General features: G+C 40.8%; 1 protein-coding gene across 9 annotated transcripts in view; it reads right to left on the reverse strand.

Annotated features, from left to right (window-relative positions):
• The window catches only part of tenm3 (teneurin transmembrane protein 3), a 132,856-nt gene that overhangs the window by 45,365 nt on the left and 66,567 nt on the right, over positions 1-20,924 (reverse strand). For 8 of the 9 annotated variants that reach the window (XM_055511956.1, XM_055511953.1, XM_055511951.1 and 5 more), the window contains 3 exons: positions 3,827-4,094; positions 1,320-1,493; positions 143-207 (listed from right to left, as the gene is read on the reverse strand). In XM_055511956.1, the coding sequence (XP_055367931.1) occupies positions 143-207; positions 1,320-1,493; positions 3,827-4,094 (507 nt within the window). Of the gene's footprint in view, positions 1-142; positions 208-1,319; positions 1,494-3,826; positions 4,095-14,049; positions 14,239-20,924 lie in introns of all 9 variants that reach the window. The other variant, XM_055511958.1, reaches the window with a different exon arrangement.

Genomic DNA, 20,924 nt, shown 5'->3' on the forward strand with positions numbered 1-20,924 from the left:
GATAGCACATTTAGCATGCTAAGGCTTTTCATATTAGCTTAGACATGGTGAAAAAGAAAAACTCTGACACAGAAATAAAAGCTATTTAGTCATTTTGAAGGTGTTTGCTTGTGGGTGAGAGAGAAAGACAAACATGTCTTACCTATGCAGTAACAGAGCAGGATGGAGAGCAGCACTGACAGTCCCACTCCAGTAAGGGCTGTACACCTGGAAAAACCAACAGTTGTCTTATTATCGTCATCTCCATCTTTAACTGCCTGACACAGACCTTTATTTTGTATCCAACCAACACATTCAGTGTTTTTTGATGATCATATACAACCGTAAACTGTGCACTTTGTGCTTTTTAATTCTGTAATGAAATGTAGGCGTTGCTCAATTAAATAATTGTTTTGTCTTAAAAGTATAAAACAGTAAACAAAAACAGAAACCTTCAGACACCTTCTGTATTTCACACATGCTCAGAGTTCACACAGCGTGACTTTGTTATTATGTTGTTTTCTAGTTTTAATGCATATATTGTCATAACTAGTATCAGCTGATGTATGTAAAACATATAAATTTATTTTTTATTTCTTAACCCTGATACTTTATTTATTCTCAAGGCTTCTGTGATATTTTGTTATTAATAGTGCATATTTACAGTGGCCTGTAGTTAAATATATGAAATATATATTTTTATTTGATCATTAAAAAACTATAACAGTCATTTGAAAAAAAGAAAACAATGCTTTCAATTTAAAAGCGCGGATGAAAAACCTTGCTAAATAAAACGCTTGCACAAAAATTGCATTAATTTTAAAAACTCACATGAAAAAAATAAAACCTTCCTAAAATAAAAGTTCACACAAAAAGGAAACCTGTTTTGAATTTTAAAGTTCATAATAATAAAAATCTTTCTATATTATGAAATTTAATTATAAATTATATAAGTTCTTTGTTAGTTTCTGTTTTGGTTTTGGTATAACGGTAATTTTTTTATTTTGAATTATTTTCTTTTTTCAGTCCTATCAGTTTAATCAATACAGTCATGAATAATGCCTTTACCTTGTCTTTTCAAGAAAATTATAATGGAACCGTTACTTCAGAGATTAAGTCAAGTCAGCTGTGGCTTTGTTTTCAGTGCTCTGTACAAAGGCATTTACAGTCTGCGTGTAGATGGTAACATCTCAGTCTCACATGTCCTGTGGCTGAGTGGTGGGACCACGGGGTTTTGCAACAGGAGACCCAGGTTTCAATTTTACCTGTTGTTGTCTTTTCACTGATGTGAGTGTAATGAAACAGGACTAATGGACAAAGCAGATTCTGTTCCGCCTTACCTCCATGAGCAGTACTTGGAGGTTTTCTTGAATTTGAAGGCAGAGCGGGACAGAGTATTCCGTGGCAGCGGTCTTGTAGGTGGTGAGTACACTGAGCCTGTTGCCATAGTGTAGCTAGGAGTTGCTGTAGAGAAGAGGGGAGTGGTGCCTGTGCCTGTCTTAAAAAGAAAGTGCCTGCAAAGGGGGAGAAATCAGATTCCGTGGATTAGTATAGAGCCTAGAAAACCACAAGTCTTCACATGCTGACACCCCGTCATGAGTGTAACCCTAACCCTGATCCATTAACACAACCGGGATTAAATTACACCCCATACTCAGATTCATCAGCTCTAATGCAATTACAGCATGTTTCCTAAATATTTGCAAGACAAGAATTCCATCTATTTTATTTTTTATTGGCTGCCAGTTCCAACTGTTTTTTTTTCCAGAGTTAGTGTAGACATGTTTATGAATATTGACTGTGTTTATGTGAGCATCACTGCTTTACCATATTGAAATACCCTCAAAAACCTCATTAATTTATGTAATTTTATTGAAACTCAGTTTTAATATGCACATAATGATATAATTCCATCCATCCATCCATCCATTTTCAAAGCCGCTTAGTCCCTTATGCGGGTCGCGGGGGTGCTGGACCCTATCCCAGCTGGCTATGGGCGAGAGGCAGGGTACACCCTGGACAGGTCGCCAGTCCCTCGCAGGGCAACACAGACACATACAACCATTCACACACACACTCATACCTACGGGCAATTGAGAGAGGCCAATCAACCTAATGCACGTCTTTGGACTGCGGGAGGAAGCCGGATAACCCGGAGAGAACCCACGCAAATACGGGGAGAAAGTGCAAACTCCACACAGAAAGGCTCCAGGGCTGCCTCCGGGAATTGAACCCAGAAGCATCTTGCTGTGCTAGCCACCACACCACTATGAATGGTGGGCCTTTAAACGAACGTCCAGTAAAATAAAGCAGTTGTTATCTTTGACCATAGAATACAAAGTAGAAAGTCCAGTGCCTTAGCACTGGTTTAACACACATTCGTATAGTTGATTATCAACTTTAAATTAGCTAGAATAAATTAATTACCAATATATTTTTCATAATAGAATGTTATAATAAATGTCATAATATATGATTTGCATTTTATACATATTAACATCTACTTCACAATTACGCAAAACTCCAGACCAACATAGCCTGTGTGCTTACATGTTGAAGTGCAGCAGCCAGGGGGACACAAGGATAATTGAGTGTAAAATTACCATAACTAAAGTGTGTCTGGCTGAGAATAGCATATTGTCAACCATAACTAATCTGCTTGTCTGCTAATAATACCTCCAAACACACTATTGTATAATCTCCGTTTACACGGCAGTGACAATATGATTGGGCTCTTTGTCAATGTTGCTGTGGATTTATGTGAGTGAGACATAACAGAAAACACTCGACTACATCCTGTGTAGCATCACAGGGTAAAAAAAAACAGCCAGTAAATAAAGCAAAGCTTCACTAACAGCGCTCTACAAACTGTCAGCTTAAAAGCAGTCTGGAATGAGGGATGGCGCAAGCGATTTAGGGAGTTTATTATTATAACAGCTGTGGTGAAGATTTAATCGAATATTGCGGCTGCTGGATTAGTTGCTCTAACTGATTATGTCAGTGTCGAAAATGCATCAACAACCCAAACTGTGCTTATACTTAGTATCTGGAGCCACAATACAAAAGCATTGTTTGTCTTTGTGTTACTGTGTAGGTGGGGCAGAGTAAAGCCGGTCACTGTTCACGTCCACTCAGGACTAAAAGCATGTGATTACATAAATATGTGTCTCAGAATGTTTACATTATCCCACATAAAGCAGTTCTTGCAGCCCAGTTTGCCAAAATGCATCTATAAGACGAAATTGAATAATACCAAAAAAAAATACTGTCAAACCTAAAAGTATGTATGTTGCATTAAACACACTAGAATATGATTTTAGATAATACTAATAATAATAATAATAATAATAATAATAATAATAATAATAATAATAATAATAATAATAATAATAATAATAATAATAATAATAATAATAATAATAATAATAAAGACTTTAGTGATCCCACATTGGGGGAAAGTATTTCTGCATTTGACCCATCCCCTGGGGGAGCAGTGGGCAGCCCGGGAAGATACAAGAAATATCTTGCTCAAGGACACTTGTTCCAGTGTTGGGGAGGCGGGGGATAGAACCACTAACCTTTTGATCCCAATATACCAAGGCATCAGTTACGAGGCCACCTGGCCATAAGAACTTACAGGGGACTGTCTGGAGCAGACAACCCATCCCATATCTGACCACCTTGTGAAGACAATCGACACATGTTTACTGTGTTCTACGTCTTCCTTTTAGAATATTGTCTATTGTTTTGGTGAGATAATGAAAAGTGTTTCCCTTTTGATAAATAAAGTTCTGTTCTAGCTTGTGCAGGAGTTTAGGCCACATGAGGCCAAGATAAGTGGGTCTACCTTGTTTCCAGAGGCACATTGCTGCCCAGCACCCAGCTGTCTTGCAGCGGGACGCTCTCAGGTGGAGTGGTCTGCAGCTCGGCTGGTGACTGGCCGGCCACAGGAGCCGGGCTTCCAGTGGGAGGCGTTAGCTGCCGTGCTGAGTTCAGGGACTGACCGGCTTGATGCGTGGAGCACAGGGACTGATTGAGGGCTGTTATTGAGGGTTGCTGGCGATGAGGGGGCGGCAACGGAGGCAGGCTGGAGCCATGATGATTGGACGATTGCTCTGTCATCAAAAGGGGAGAATAGGAAGGATATTTAGACACAGTAGATGGACTGAACTGCATTTATTACAATTGAATATTTGTTAAAAACACATTTAAAAAGCTGAACATTTTCCTGTTGTCACTTGCCAACTCTATCCATGCCTGCACCAAGTCTGTACTCTAAATAAAATTTAGAGTAAACATAAGTAAGTAACTTATTGGTAAATCAAACAAACTGAACATAAAGTCCTGATAGTACACATAAGTGTTTTGCATTGTCATGTAAATGCAATTAAGTAAAGGCATGCAATAAAAATATACCTAATTATATAAATGGACAGTCCACACCAGCCTTTACCAAACCCCGCTTTTTCGGATATAATAAGATATTCTTTGCTGGCTCCAACTTTTCCGTGCCGTTTCTTAGCTTCCCTGTCTATTCTTGAAATGCTCTGAAGGAAATGAATGGTAACTCAGGTATTTTATTTACATAAAGAAAACATTGCAAAGCCATTTCCCAGCCCTGCTGTTATTCATTCCACACAGTGCTCACTGCGAAAAACAAAGACAGAGGACTCGGCATTTCTCACCCCCCACTCTCTTCCTCCACTCACTCAGTTCTTCAAACATAAACGCTGAATGCTTTAAATACAGACAATATCCCAATGTTAAGGTTTTAGTAGGAACTATGTGAAAAACTTTGGGCACATGGTGTAATTTCACGGAGCCACAAACATTAGTTGGTACATCAGACATGTGGAAGAGAAACTGATCTTCTTAAAAAATCTTAAAACTAAAGCACTACAGTATATCACAAATGTCATAATCACTGGCCCACCTCCAACAGTCAAATATGTATGTTAAATGGTCTCTCTGGGACTCTGGTTTATATATATAAATATATACATATACATATATACATACACACACACACACACACACACACACACACACACACACACACACACACACACACACACACACACACACACACACGCACATATATATATGTATGTATGTATGTATATATATATATATATATATATATATATGTGTGTGTGTGTGTGTGTGTGTGTGTGTGTGTGTGTGTGTGTGTGTGTGTGTGTGTGTGTATATGTATATATGTATATGTGTAATAATAATAATATATATATATATATATATATATATATATATATATATATATTACTTACTTTGTTTGTTCTTATGGCTTGTGTAAATAAAGTAGCTTGAAGAGCTTGAAGTGTCTTGACACCCAGACTCTCTAAAACTTTGATCGCAAGGACACCAAATTAAAGTAGTCAGTCTTTATGGGGCAGTGTTGGCGTTTTTACATTCCCTGACGTTGCACCTTTTTATGCTTTTATATGGTGTATGCATGCTAGTAGATCATCATCATCAGAGGCCAGTGTCTGATCCACTGTTTGGCTGCTGTTGACCGGTGGGTCTGCAGGGAGGCTGGGGCACAGGCTAAACCTGGTAATGAAGCATGGGGTGTACAACAGGGAATTGGCTTTTCTTTGTAGTCTGAACAGCAGCGGATCGGATTCAGAGGAGAGGTGGAAAAACACATAAAGCCCCCTGGTTGTCATAGAAACCGTGCCAATGACATGAATTGTGAATCTGACTTCGATAATGTGTCTGTTACAGTTACAGCCCTCAGTATTCCTATCACCACGGGTACCACTTGTGCATCTCTTTTTTCAGCTCTTGGTACTTCTTGACCTTCTTGTGCTCCTTCTTCCTGATGTTGCTATCACCTGGGATTGCTAAATCTATCACTACAGCCTTGTTCTCTTGTTTGTCCACTAGTACTATGTCTGGTTGGTTGGCCATTACCAGTTTGTCAGTCTGTATCTGGAAGTCCCACAGGAGCTCTCAACCACCTTTGGAGGTGTGTCCCATTTAGATTTTGGGACTTCCAGTCTGTACTCAGCACAGATGTTCCTGTATGCCCTGCCTGCTAGCATCTTGCATACCACTGTTATGAGGCATGCAAGATGTGCTGGATTGTTTTAGGGGTATCTTATACACCTTGGGTCCTGCCTGATGTGATAGATCCCAGCCTCTATTTATCTAGTTCTCAGAGCCTGCTCTTGTGCTGCTAGGATTAGTGCCTCTGTGCTGTCTTTCAGTCCAGCTTTGTCCAGCCACTGGTAGGATTTGTCAGCAACTTCTATCTATCGGTGGTAAATAAAGTGTAGGGGTTTGTCCTTCCATGAGGGTTCCTCCTTCTTCCCTTCCTCTGTTTGCCTGAGGTATTCAATGAGCACATCATCTGTTGGGGCCATTTTCCTGCTTAGAGCAGCTTAGTTGTTTCACCCTGGATAGTGGCTTTGATGCTTACTAATACTCAGCCACCTTCCTTCAGCTTAGTGTACAGTCTCAGGGTGCTGGATTTGGGGTGAAACCCTCCATGAATTGTAAGGAGCTTCTTTGTCTTGATGTCAGTGACATCCATCTCCTCTTTTGGCCAGCTTATTATGCCAGCGGGGTACCTAAAGACCGGAAGGGTGTCGATGTTTATTGCCTGGTCTTTGTTCTTCCCATTCAGTTGGCTTCTCAGGACTTGCCCTACCCTTTGGAGGTACTTAGTGGTTGCTGTTGTCCTTGCAGCCTCTTCATAGTTACCATAGGCCTGTGGGATTTCAAGGTATTTGTAGCTGTTTTCCACATCTGCTATGTTGCCCTCTGGTAGTTCTATGCCCTCAGTCCCGACTACCTTTCCTCTCCTTGCTGTGCTGTAGGATAGGTAGGATTTGTTGAGATCAGCCACTTCAGTTATGTTCCGGTGGTACATCCCGTGTAAGGGCTTGTCCTCCCATGATGGTCCCTCTTCCAGCATCTCATCCTCTGTTCTCCACTGCCTGAGACATTCACTCAGCACGTCTTCTGTCGGGGCCTTGTCCTTGATGTACTTATGGATCTTGGATGTTTCATGTTTCCCGGATAGTGGCTCTCACGCTCAGTAGTCCTTGGCCTCCTTCCTTGCGGCTAGCGTATAGTCTCAGGGTGCTGGATTTGGGGTGGAACCCTCCATGCATGGTGAGGAGCTTTCGTGTCTTAACATCTGTGGTCTGTATCTCCTTCTTTGGCCACCTTATTATTCCCGCAGGGTATCTGATCACTGGCAGGGCGAAGCTGTTTATTGCCTGGGATTTGTTCTTGCCATTGAGCTGGCTTCTTAGGACTTGCCTAATTTGTTGGAGGTACTGTATTTGGCTGTTGCCGCATTCCTTATTGCCTGTTCAAGGTTGCCGTTCGACTGTGGTATTCTAAGGTACTTGTAGTTGTCCTCAATGTCTGCTATTCTTCCTTCTTGGAGTGAGACCCCTTCTGTGTGGATTACCTTGCCTCTCTTTGCCACCATCCTGCCACACCCGAGCCCAAATGACATCCCAATGTCCGAGCTCTAGATCCTGGTGGTGTGGATCAGCGAGTCTATGTCTCGCTCACTCTTGGCGTACAGCTTGATGTCATCCATGTAGAGGAGGTGACTTTATATACATACATACATACATACATACATACATACATACATACATATATGTATGTTAACTGTGTGTCACGTTGGGAGTCTTGTTATAGGTTTGCCGTTATAAATAAAGTTTTAGTTGTTTCTTTGTGGCTTTAACATTAGACCCATACAGAAACACACAGTGCCTTTCAGCTCAGCCCCACTGCTTTCACTGACTATTGTTTGGTTTTAAGATGACGAGGTAACAGGAGCAACCCAAGTGTTGTCAAGAAATGAAACCCTACTCAGCTGAACGCGAGATGGAAACAGAACAGGAAGCTAAAACACTTGAGGTGAGAGATAGAATGTATCAATAACTCCTGGAAATAATCAATGCTTGTGACGCTGATAGTGAGTCGCATCACTGGTTTGAGGATGGAAGGACTCATCAGAAGCCACCACAGTGGAACATAAACGAAGCTAATCATGCCACATTTCCATAGCGTCTCAGGCTTGAATCCAGGTCTGTGGCCTTTTCCTCAACTCAACGTCTGTTTAATCTTGACTTTATGTGCTTAAGTGTCCACTTTGGGCAGGAAGTCAACTATATTTGAACTTTTTAATCCAGTCCACTTTTCTATTTCTATGTCAGGAAACTAAACTGGAAGTACAGATGATAGATTTTGATTGTCCTGAAAATCATCCTTTCCCTGTTCTGGCCTTGCTGCTGGTTCAGAAGCTGCATTAAGTGTTGGGTCCCTGGTTTCCCGTTGATAATACTATTCATCTGATAAACTAAGTGTCAAATCTTTCTTACGTGGTTAAAGTATGTTTTACTCATCCATTTCCCAGACAGTTTATTTTTACTCTCTATCATATGGACAGGAGGCAAATACACACAGTGGCAAACAGTGTGCGTAGATGTGTCGGCAGAGCACCGTTTTAAAGCAGAGTGGAAAACCAGTGAGGCGAATTGTGATGGTTCCAGAAACAGTTCTACCTACTGCAGTGTAAGACATACACATATTCAACATTCAACACTGAGCCTTTTGTCAAGTGTTTTTCTATATAGGCACTGGCTCCTTCACATTTCACATTTATTTAGCCAATTTTACCTTTTCCAAGTTCCAATATACTGAACGTTCTTGTCATGTGGTTTTAAAAACAATATTTGTATGCACTTTTCTCCTGAGGATAGAGTTCTACCCCCTCCTGTATCTGAATAAGCTGAAACCGTAGACTTCCTCAATTCAGGCAAATGCTAAATTCAGTGACTGTAAATCCAACTGTTAATATTTTCAAGTCTGAATTTTCTGTGTCTGTTTCTACAGACCTTCTGTAGCATCCATCTAATTCTCCTGTCCTGATCAAATTCAGGAGGGACCTGCTTGCTCATATGGAGGCTCCAAACTGCCACCAGGAGGTGGGTGTTAATGTGATCTGCTGTCTGCATCTGGAAACTCTTTAAGCATAGTTTCAGTAACTGTGGCTCTCACGCTTAATCTGAGCACAAAGGCTTGTTTAACATTACGCACAATGCCAAAAGGCATCTCAGGATCCCTCACTCAGAGGTGTGTCTGTGTCAACTTCATTACAGGTTAAAAATGTTTCCAGGGCGCTCAGGTATAGCAGCATGGATGTCCTCAGGTAATGTACAGAACCCCAGGACAGTCTGCTTCCCACTAGGACAACCAATAAGGCATAAGGCAGAGCAGTCATCCCCCATGGAATCGGTGCTTTGATTCCTGCCAATTCATGTGCTGTTAGGAGAGAGAAGCTCATACTCTCACCTAGTAGAGCAGCTCGCTGTAAGGCAGCAGTGCTAACCACTGCACCACAAAAATATACACATGTATGTATGTATGTATATTATACACACACACACACACACACATATACACACACACACACACACACACACACACACACACACACACACACACACACACACACACACACACACACACACACACACATACACACACACACACACACACACACACACACACACACACACACACGTTTATAGGAAGGAAGGTTAGGAAGGATCCAAGGAAGTTTAGGTGTGGTACAACAACACAAACTGCAGGACAGAGGGGAATGAAGGCAGTGAGATGTTTAGAGGATAAAAGACGGAGCTTTGTTCCCAGAAAATAATAAAAAAGACTGTAGTGAAAAAGGCCAGTGAAAGAGTTAAGACTCGTGGTTTTTGAAGCATGAAAATTCCACCTCCGTTTCTCCAGCACGACGAGGTGAGCGAGGCAGCCCTTGTCCCCAAGCCACAGGCTGCCATGTGGGGCACACAGGTAAAGGAATGCCCTTTTGCTCAGTGACCCAAAGTAGGAAGGATGGAAAAACACAGAGCTGCTTGAACGGTGGTAGAGTTCTGTTTGGACGGACTTAGTGTAACATGGCACCTAACAGAACCAACAGCCGGGCCTTTGGAATTTTAGTCCTCTACAGTTTAAAAACTGCATTTGGACAAGTCTAAACTACACCGTGACCAGTCAAGTTCAAATCTATCACTGCAGTCACTATAAGTCGACTATTGTAACCCTGAGTATACATGTATCAAACAAACACATCACTGCCTTTAGTGTCATTAACTAAGTAGTCAGAACAAAGCCAGAAGCCAGGCTAGTGTGGACAAATGCAGCATCAGTGTGCCTGTTTATGCACTAACAAACAAACCCTCGCTCACACCTACAAGCACAACCAATGACCTGAATGCACGTCTTTGACGGTGGAACCTGCAGGAACAGGAACACGCCGAGCAGCACCAGGTCATACCTAAAAGTGCCAATCATTACAACCTGCGCTGCCCCTGCGATGCAAAATAAACGTTTTTCAAACTGGCAACACACACTGATGACCCCTAAATAAACTGAAGTAAAGTAAGAGGAGCCAGGAAGGCATGAAGTGAAGATGAGACATAATGGAACAAGGCAAACACCAACAACAGGTTACTCACAACTGACAGCTTTCAGAATTTCTTTCCTACTTCTCAATGTGAACAATAGTAGTTCTTTCAAACTTTCAAACCTCTCCTAGGTGATGCAGACTTTTCTATTCTGTTGTGGAATTACTGTAATAACAAAACGGGACCAACAAAAACAGGGTGTTATGCTTAAAAACAAATAATTTGACATCTGTTTATGTCTGTTCCTGAGACGCTCACTGATCACTAGAACCATCATCATCGTCGTCATGATAGTAGGAGCTGAAGCCTTTCTCTGCAGTCATGTGGGAGGGAGGCTGGATACAAATTGGACAGGGCTGCATGTACAGAACACAGACAACCACACAGCTACAGGGAACTTGTACTTGAGTGTTTAATTAACCCGACACCTGAGAACATGTTCACACAGAACACGGTGCTAATCAGCGTTAGCTTTGAATGTACTGTAGCCATCATAGCGTTTAGTATATAAGAATAAGTATATATTTTTTAATTATATTAAATATACAAAAATAATAATATAATTAAAGCCTTTTAGCAGTCATGGTAGAATTTAATATATAATAATAAATATATAATATAATTCAAGAATGTAATGTATATAATAATAAATATAATATAATAAAAGACTGTATGCAGTTATCATAGTGTTGGGCTAATATCTATTCTATTATTCTATAATATCTATATCTATTTTAACTAAGCTAACTCATGGAAAAAAATTAAACATCACACAAAATAGCAACAATCCTCCACTTTCGTATTTAATTTGTTCTATGAACATGCTTCAGTTCATATAACACACATGATCTACAAACAAATCACACAGTCAATCCCTCTCGTGTGAGAGATTCCAGCCAGCAGATTGAGGATCATTAGGCAGATCAATGACTAACGCTGTTCAGTCTTTTTCATCCACCCTCTTTCCCACTATTTGAAATTGTGGTGAGTCGTTTTAAAAAAATCTGTGAATGATTCTAAAAAACTGATTTGTTTCGCCCCTTCCCGACATCATCATTGATCAGGTGGCGTAGGCCTAGAATAAGTCTCTCCTACCGTCCTTTTTTTCCATTCAGTGGATCATTGATTACTTCCCGGCATTGGAAAAGTTCCCTACGTGGTCCCAAGGTAAAACACTAAGAGGTTTTTCTTCCCACCTCTGTCAACCTTCCCTTTTGCTGTCAGCAGACGATGTCAATAAGTCCTGGCGTCACCACAGTTTTCAAATTAACTTGTATTTTTCCATTCCAAGCTGCTTAGCAGGACCCTGAACCATCCTACGACTGGACTCATCCAGCGTCAGTGCTGGACTTATTGGAAATATATTTTGTTTGTACTGAGGCTAGTTTTCTCATCACATCCTTTTTTGTTTCACACTGCATGTCATAGCCTGGACTTAAGGATTAAATGAGATGCAGCTACAGTGAATCAACCTTTAAAGAAAGTCAAAAAGCAGGAGGAGGTAAAAACTCCAGCTTTTTTAGATTTGGATGTTTGTTGTTCCTATGGAGATACTGTATTTTTTTCCGAGAGAGGCTGTTTGTAGTCCTTCCTTATAAACGTTTCATCTGTACCACACAAGCACCTGCACCTTTTGACTATGTTCTTTATATGAAAATTACACCATGCGGTTTGATCCTGATGAGCAACCCTTCACTTTTATTGTATCATATCGTTTTCCTGAAGGTGCGAAACCACAGTCAAAAAACAGCTCATTCATTTTTGCATGAACCCTTCTCCATAATATACCAGTGCCAGTCTATCATTAGACTCAGCTGTGTGTGTAATGGGTACCTATGGATCAAACCATCCTGCCTTTGTCCAGTCTGTGGTCCACATCCCATCCCCCACCGAAGGCTGACGCATTCACCTGTTAATGTGTTTAATCTGACTTTAGCTGCAGGGGCAACTAGTGGTGACAGGCCAAACCAACAAGTGCCAAACCTTTATTTTACACCTTCCTGATTCGCGTGACAGTGCAGTGGTTAAATAGAAAGTCTAGTGAATCCTCTCACACTGCATCACTTACTATATAATAGAATATGTTTGATGCAATGCCTCTATGAACCTCACAGGCCGCTCCTGGCTGCAGTGGACCGGCGACATCGTGCTGATGTCACCACAAGTGCTACGACTATGTTTTGTAGTTTGAATCAGCTATAATGTCATTATAAAATTTAAGCATCAGACTGAGCTCATACATAGTTATAATAAAGCAGATGCTAAGGTCAAAGTCTGCTTTCTTTCAAGAGCTTAGTTTTTTATAAGGACACAGCAGGTTTCTGAATCAGGTACAGGATTAAATAAACCAGATTTCATCCACCACATGGCCAATGTGTCTGTCATGTAAATGCTTAGATTAGATGAGACATTCTAATCTGCTTTTCAGAGTGACACGTGCATGACACAAAACTCTATTCAGGGTAGGCTGCATGAAATAAGAAGTAACAATAAGTAATGCTGTTTGTTTGATCTACAGAGCAACTATTATTATGTCCCGTGATTTTTATGAGGCTAATGAATGGATTGTTGTTGATGGGGTTTGCAGGCGCTCAGACTGCTGTGCATTCTGCCACTAGAGGGTTAAAATATGGCAAACTCTGAAACGCACATAACTCTGCATTTTATCTGTATTTGTAGGAAGATGTCTAATACCCAGTTACTTACTGTAAGTGTAAGTAAACAGTTACAAAAAAACAATGTCTGAAAAAGTGCTTTAATCTCAGCTTTTCCTTCTAGAATAGAAAAAGCTTTGTCTATTGGAATGTGTGTATTTTAGAGGAAATCAATAAAATACCTGTTTCAGAGTTTAACTTCCAACAGTAGGTCAGATGAGGAGAAATAGATCTAAAGAGTTCAGGGAGTGGTTAGAATGTTTGGTTGAATATTGGATGGTGTTTTGAAATAGAAGGACTATACACACATTTCCACAAACACGCTGTAAAAATGATTCCACGATTTTAGCCATTTCCAAACTGTTTCTCTTTATGGGTGTTAATTTAGTAATGTAAAGAAGCCTCCCTGTCTTTTATTCCATAATCCCGTGCCCCCGACTTTTTCCTGCTTAATTGCTCTTTGTCCTTCAAGAGGTCCTCCTCCTCCTCTTCTAATGTGGTCTGAGTCTAATTGTGGTTACCATAGCTCCTTTATTCAAACCATCAAAGCCTGTTCCCTATCAAACATGAAACTCCAGCATGAGAAAGCTGATCTGAGGTCACTGGCCAGCCAACATGACTCAGCATCTGGTGCTCGTCAGCCTCAAAAGGAAACTGGTCTGAGATCAAGAATCTGATTTGAATCTAATTTGGCAATCAGATTTAGCAGTTTCAACCTTAGGAATAAAAATGATCTGAAACGTTCCTGTGTTTTTGTTTTGTTCTGCACATTTCGCAACTTTGTGCAACATTTTTGTCCAATCTGTGCATTAGTTACCAAAACCTTCTCATGGAAACAGCCAAAGCTATAATGGCTGTCTTTGTGTAACGTTGTATAATGAATATGTGAACTCTGGTACAAATGGTGACAGATGCAGCGGAAAACGTAATGAATTTCTCTTTACCATGTGTTACAGTTAAGTACAATCTGGCTGCATATGCCTCTTCCCCTTGTTCCTCCTCCTCTTCCACCTCCTCTTCTAAGTTTGGCTCTGGATGGCTGCATAACAATGGGCTGCCATATGGACTGCTTGAGTGTGGATGTGATTGGTCAATGACAGATGACAGACAGGTGGGAGAGGGCATGGGAGAACCTAAAAAAATGACACATCCAGAGAAGGAAAACAAATGATGAATGAAAGGAGCACCATCGAAAAAATGCCTAATTCAGTATGGAGATATAGATGTTTTGTGATGGTCATGTTAAAAACGATGGCATCAGTTAAAGCAAGTGAAAAATTAATTGGTAGAACATAGAACACGCACACTGACCTACATGTACTGTTACTGCTAATAAGTAATAAGTAATACTGGTAATCTGCTACCAGTAATACTGCTAATAAAACCCACAACCTCCCACAAACAAAGCCTGAATGTATGGGTCTGGGATTGGACCACTCCACCTTGGGTAACGCATGGTAGCGAGGGGAAATATCAGAGGCAATTGCTCAAAGACAAGGAACGAAAGAACGTCACTGGGGTGCTGTGTCGGATAGCTGATCACCAATGTACAGACGAGACAGAACAGCAACAGGTCAAGAAGAACCTCCTGCATGGAACTGCCTCATCTCTCATTAGTGAACGAGCACAGATCTCACCTGAACACACACAACCTGGTACAGCCAGCTGCTAAAGTATTGGTAAAAACTGTTGTCATTTGTATGGTTATTTGTTAATTACTATAGACACTCATCAATAATTGCTTATATTAAGATAATAACAAAATTTGAGAAATTTAAATGCTAACTGTTATTAAACTCTTGTGTGTGAGCATTATATCTTTGGCTACGTTGTGGAACCTGACTCACCAGCCTTGGTTAAACCTGGGCTTCTAGCGATGTCTGAATGCTAACTGGCTGCTTTGTGCTTTGCCGTATGGAGTCCGCATGTTCCACTCAGGTGTCCCTCCACAGTCCACAGGCTGCAGTCAGGTTCAGAGGACTTTCCAAGTTGCCTGTATGTGTTTATGTTTGGCCCAGTGGAGCGGCGACCTATCCAGGGTCTGGCTGGGACACGTTCCAGGAAGCCTTGGAGGACTGAGCAGCAGCAGACGAGTGAATGATTGAGGACTGAACTCTCAGCACAAAAGAATGTAATTTGTTGCTGATAAAGGCACTTGTCATGATGGAGGACTCTGAAGAGAAAACCGTGTTATGGCTCTCCTTGACTGCCTTGATCCCACACATTTGTGAGCAAGGAGAAATAAACTGAAATCGAAAATCATAAAACGTCCACCGGAAATAATCTTTTTTTAAAGAACAAAATAATTCTCCCAAATATTCATTTTTTTAAAACACGTGAATATAATGTCTTTTTATAACATATATCCTAATGGTTTTGCCAGCACATAGTATATTGTATCTGTATTTCAAAGCATCTACTTTACATCTCTCCTGATGCAGCAGCTCGCAAACAGGTCCAAAGTAACTTTGAAATAACTCCATGATTATTTGCTCAGATGCCTTTTAGCCATTTTCTGAAAATAACGTATAAATGTGGCATTTATATTAGAAGCACACAGCTTTGCCTATCTGGACTAGATAGTTATCACAGGAGCGACACAGCTTCCACTGAGAAAGGTGGACTGGACGACTGTGGCTGTGGTCCATGTTTTAGAGGGAATCACAGCCTCTTCTCAGCTTGTCTGAAAAATCAACGCCAGGGAACTGGAGGCGAGAACTCAGCCGATACGGAAACTCAAATTCAGATAGAACAATGTGGTTTTCCCCACATTGGGGTCCAGACCCATCTGTCTTTCTACAACTGATCCATATACACACTTTGAATGCAACAATCAAAACAATTTAATTTAATACGAATTTGTCAAATGTCAAATGGATGACAAAGCCACAGTCCATCATCAATAATAAGGAAATATTACACACACACACACACAAGGTAAGGTTTAAGGTTTAGGCATCATGTGACCTAATCAGTCACTTTGCCTGACTCCTTCTCACGCGTGTACAAAAGCAAAACATGGAACTTGATACGAAATCATTCCCTAACAGGAATCAAGGCAGAAACACAAACACTACCTTAAGTGGATGCAGGTGGACAGATACTAAAGAAGCAGGTATGACAGTCTCCATCTGTACATTCAAACATTCTAAACTTTTAGCTTTGTTGACCAAACAGAAATAGTCTATTCCTAACTATTGGAAACTAGCAAGACCAGTATGAACTCAACATAGTGAGTCACCATAGTTTGACACTCCTTCACACAAATCTTCAATTGGCATCAGTCTTCAGGCTTTAAAAGGTCTGTGTTGCTCTTTACCAGCATCGATGGAGAAGGTCTAAGGCAGAGACTACAGTATCAACAGTGGCTGTCCTCATCCTCCAATAGTTTTGACCGTACGTTGGTTTACATGTATTTTCTGTAATATTTACAATATTTCAGTTTTCAGCTGCAGTTTGAAAACTGAATGTGATGGATTCAATGAAAAGTACATTGAAGCATTTCTTCATCTGGATCCAATTCTTGGCATAAAAGGTAAATTTGACAAATAGCCAAAGGCTACAATGACGATCATTGAAGCACTGATTTACACTGAGATAAGTCTGTTGTTATTTGCTGTCCACTGTGTTATGACAGATTGGACATGTTCAGATACTTGTTAGCAAATTGTGTTGTTTGAAGACAAAATTAGCTTTTGCTGCATATTTCAAATGTTTTGTGACAGTTTTGGCTACCAAACATGTTATTTTGACATTGGAGCAGCTGTTTAGGCTGTTTAGGCTCAAACTATTATTTCAGCATCTTAAGGGGAATGAGTGAATGTGTGTTAACCTCAGCGCCAGGTGGACAGTGGGCAGGACTGGCGTGTAGCTGCTGTGTTAATTCCTACAACTTCATATTAAGCATTTTATTTTAACAATGGAAAAGATAAAATCAAGCCGCTTCCTCAAAGAAGAGGACCGATCCAAACAGAATCAATTTAGTTGATTCATAAGTTAATTACAACACCAAACATTAACACGTGTTTTAAAGCTAAGTAGCCACAGCAGAGCAGATCAGGTACATCTGGCTTCCTTCAGTTAATATGAAGGCAAGCAACAATAAAACCGGTTCAGAACTGTTTCTATAACTTTTGCAAACAGTAAAGAGGCACATCAGTCATTACGAGCAGCCATAGAAACCTTTAACAATGATTCAGCAGAGAGGATGTCCAGCCCACAAACAACTAGCTGTGATCGTATTATACCACTCAACACGTAAGATGTCTGGGCTTATTCTTCTGGGATGATGGTAGAGCTTAATTTGCTGAGGACAGTCACACTAGATGTGATCATGTCAGGAGTGATGTGATCGGCACCGCCATGGAACAGCTCAAACTACAACAGTGCAAAGCCAGACAAGGAATCTACTAACTAAGTAAATGCTGCAGGTTATAGTGGTTAGTACAGTCGCCTCTAGAACACTCTGGGGTTTCTCCCAGTCCAAACACACACATAGGTATGAGTCTGTGTATACATGTGGTCCTGTAATGGACTGGCTCTAGCACAGCGCCCCTACACCACACCCTGTGTGTGCCAGTGATTAGAGGCCAATACATGTGTGGTGACGAAATGTTGCTGGAGGACGATCAAAACACACACCTCTGCACTGGACCTGCTACCATTTACATACTGGGCAAACAGAGGAGATGTAGCCCTCTCATTCAACCGCCTACCAGAGCGAGGTCTCCTACTTGAAGGAGTGGTGCCAGTAGAATTATTGCACATCAGCACAAATATCTATTTATATTTTGATTTGATTATTTCTGTGCTTTACACAGAGGAGCTGGGATTAGTGGTTATTTGCTAAGTAGGGCCTGCAGCTCCTGCTTTTATAAGGAGAAAAGGTCATGACATGATTTAAGTGAGTCAGAGCCAACTTGGTTTGATCTAGATCTTTGTAACAAAAACTAATCAAGGCAATAGTTCCGTTTTAAAATCCATAATCTACTGGCTCTGCTGGAGCTGTAGTGTTAAACCACACAGGATGTGTGCTGGACTCGGGTCAACATTTACTCAGCGCTTTAAGCAGTAAAATTAAAATGGTTTAAACTGGAACAGAAAAAAACAGTTTGGTGTCTGGGCCAGATGTTGGGTATCTGCAAACATAATTTAAGCTGATTTAGAGAGAGCTGCTCCTGTGTGGGGGATGGTTTAATAAACACTATTTAGATGAACTCGCAACACCCTCAAGTGATAGACCTGCTAAAAGTGCTAAGAGCTGACTGGAGGCAGGGAGAGCGGCTATGATCAAGCTTTTCTGTACTGATTGACTGAAGGAGCAACAGGAGTTTACAATACTAAAAGATACTATACTACTATAAACAAACACAGAGATAGCAGCTAAGGCTACGTGGTTGTAGCCTTAGCTGCTATCTCTGCTATCCCCCCCCCCCCCGTTATAACAGATATTTAAGGCCTGATGAGCTTGTTTTTGTGTCCAGGGTCCAGCTATGGCCTCACTCGCTGCAGAACGCGATCACTACCCACATTTGACGTTCAGGGGCGACATTTACTGTAGGACCTGAAGGCATCACCTAAGGGACAGTGGCTGCAAACTGACAGGACATTCCCACACTTTGTAATTAGTGTGGATTTAGTTTGATTGTGAGTCTGGCTGGTTGGTTTTCAATACAATATTAAATATTAAAGTAAACACGGGTCACATCAGGATTCTGATCAGGCCATGTGCACAAAGTCTCCACTGTGTACAGTATTAGTGTACAAACGTGCAGTTACAGGTATGAACCTTGTACTAACACACTATGACTGACCACTGCATACTCTACCAATGATGCATGACTCTTTACAACAAATCCTGAATAGTCCAACTATGTTAATGCCAGAATGTTCTATGAGGTCAGACTTCTCAAGTTGACCTGTTACACACACAATCTAATTTATAATCAAGAACCTGACTCATCTCAACAATAACATAAAAAAATAGGACAAACAGAAATACACGAGACCTTCTAACCAATGAGGAGTATGAAGATGAACAACTGATAACCTTTGTGGAAACACTGATATGAAACTGCAGAATCCTGTTATGTAATGCAATCTGACCCACCATGAAGCTCTGTTAAGCTGTTTGGGTGATGTTATCATCCAAACATCCAAACTGTGCTAAGTTAAGTCTGCAGGTGGTTGTTTGCTTTGCCTAGCATCGACAGCTAACATTAACCTACACTACTACTGGCAGGACATGAGCTCGCACAGGCTAATTGGACGCCGGTGCTGATTGGCTGCTCACCGTGACCTGAATTACAACTGAGAATGTCAGACATCTGCCAATAGAGAGAAACGACTCCAGGTTGTTACAACTGCTGCACAAAGTTTCAGTTCTATTACGAAGATCACAGTCAGTGACAGGAAACTAGAACCAAACTCAAACAGGCAACAGAGATTTGATACAAAGTAATGAATAAAATGAAGCAAACTATCAATAGAAGAAATACCGTGATTCCAGACTATAGATTCTAGACTATAGAGCACATTCAAATTTAAGCCGCATCCATTAGATTTTATACAAAAAAAGTTTTGATATATAGGCGGCACCTGGTTATAAGCTGCAGGTGTTGACGTTGTAACGTGAGATTTTTACACACAGATGATACACAAAGATTTTTCTAACATTTAATTAAATACGGTAAAAATGTTTTTTGGCTGGTTAAAAAAAAGTCAGTGTCAGAACTAAATGGCCTCAAAATTACTTTGTCGCACACTTTCTCGGTCTTTCTTTCTGGTTTCTTTGACCTTTTCCTCGTAGGGAGGCAGCTGTCGTCTGTGCCCTGATGGACAGGTAATTTCTTCTCAACTTCTTTAAGGTGGTAATTGACATGACTTTTGTTGAACGCAGCAACTCCTGCATGGCTTGCACTAAGATAAAGAGTATCAACGCTACCACATAACCGTAACTACGTGCGCATGCAACACACAAGCCTCAATAGCTTTCAGGATCTAAACAGTGTGCAGCAGCATGAAGCCCGTAAGCCAAATTAGCTTCACCGTTGTTTAAAATGCAGGGTTTAAAGCGCTGGACAAATGTAGCGGCTTATAGTCCAGAAATTACAGCACCCAAATACAAAATCACTGGCTGAATTTTTTATGCAGCAGACTATCAGCAAACTAACCACCAGTACTCATGTAGCTGTCTATTACACCATGTGCTGCTCATGTCCTATGCCTGGTGCCTCTACTTTGAAGATTGTTGTTGTGTTCTATGCTCTTTTATGATGTCTCTGTGTTTCATTGGCCTCCTTTTGTGCTAAGTCATTAACTACCTTCTCCATAAATGACCTCACCTCTGGATCAGCAGCACCTACTTCACCTACATTTCAGTTTAACCTTCACTGCAGCCAGCTGTTCGCTCTGCCTGCTCCTGTATATCGTTCTACTGCTTTACCCAACCAGAGGAATTGCGCTCCCTCATATACTGGTGTGCTCTCGCCTATATCCATCTCTGACTTGGGCTTATTCAGAGTCTTGACAACCACCACTGATTGTTTACTTTAGTTGCTACTCCACAGATTGAAATTCTCCAGGAAATATCTTTGCTGATCTTTGTACCATTAATAGGTGAGTAGTTACAGAATCTGCAGGGAAATTAAAGTAAAACATCTTTTCCTGTTTTTTTTCATTTGAGTTGCAAGTTAAAGGTCTCATCTTAAATATACAGTATCAGTGGAATGGAGTAGAAAGTATGTAAAGTGGTTTTACACAGGCAGGATAACATGGGCTAAGCATTTTAATTTATTACTGTATATAAAATGTATTTTAC

This window comes from Betta splendens, chromosome 1, assembly GCF_900634795.4.
Source record: "Betta splendens chromosome 1, fBetSpl5.4, whole genome shotgun sequence".
Classification (NCBI taxonomy): Eukaryota; Metazoa; Chordata; class Actinopteri; order Anabantiformes; family Osphronemidae; genus Betta; species Betta splendens.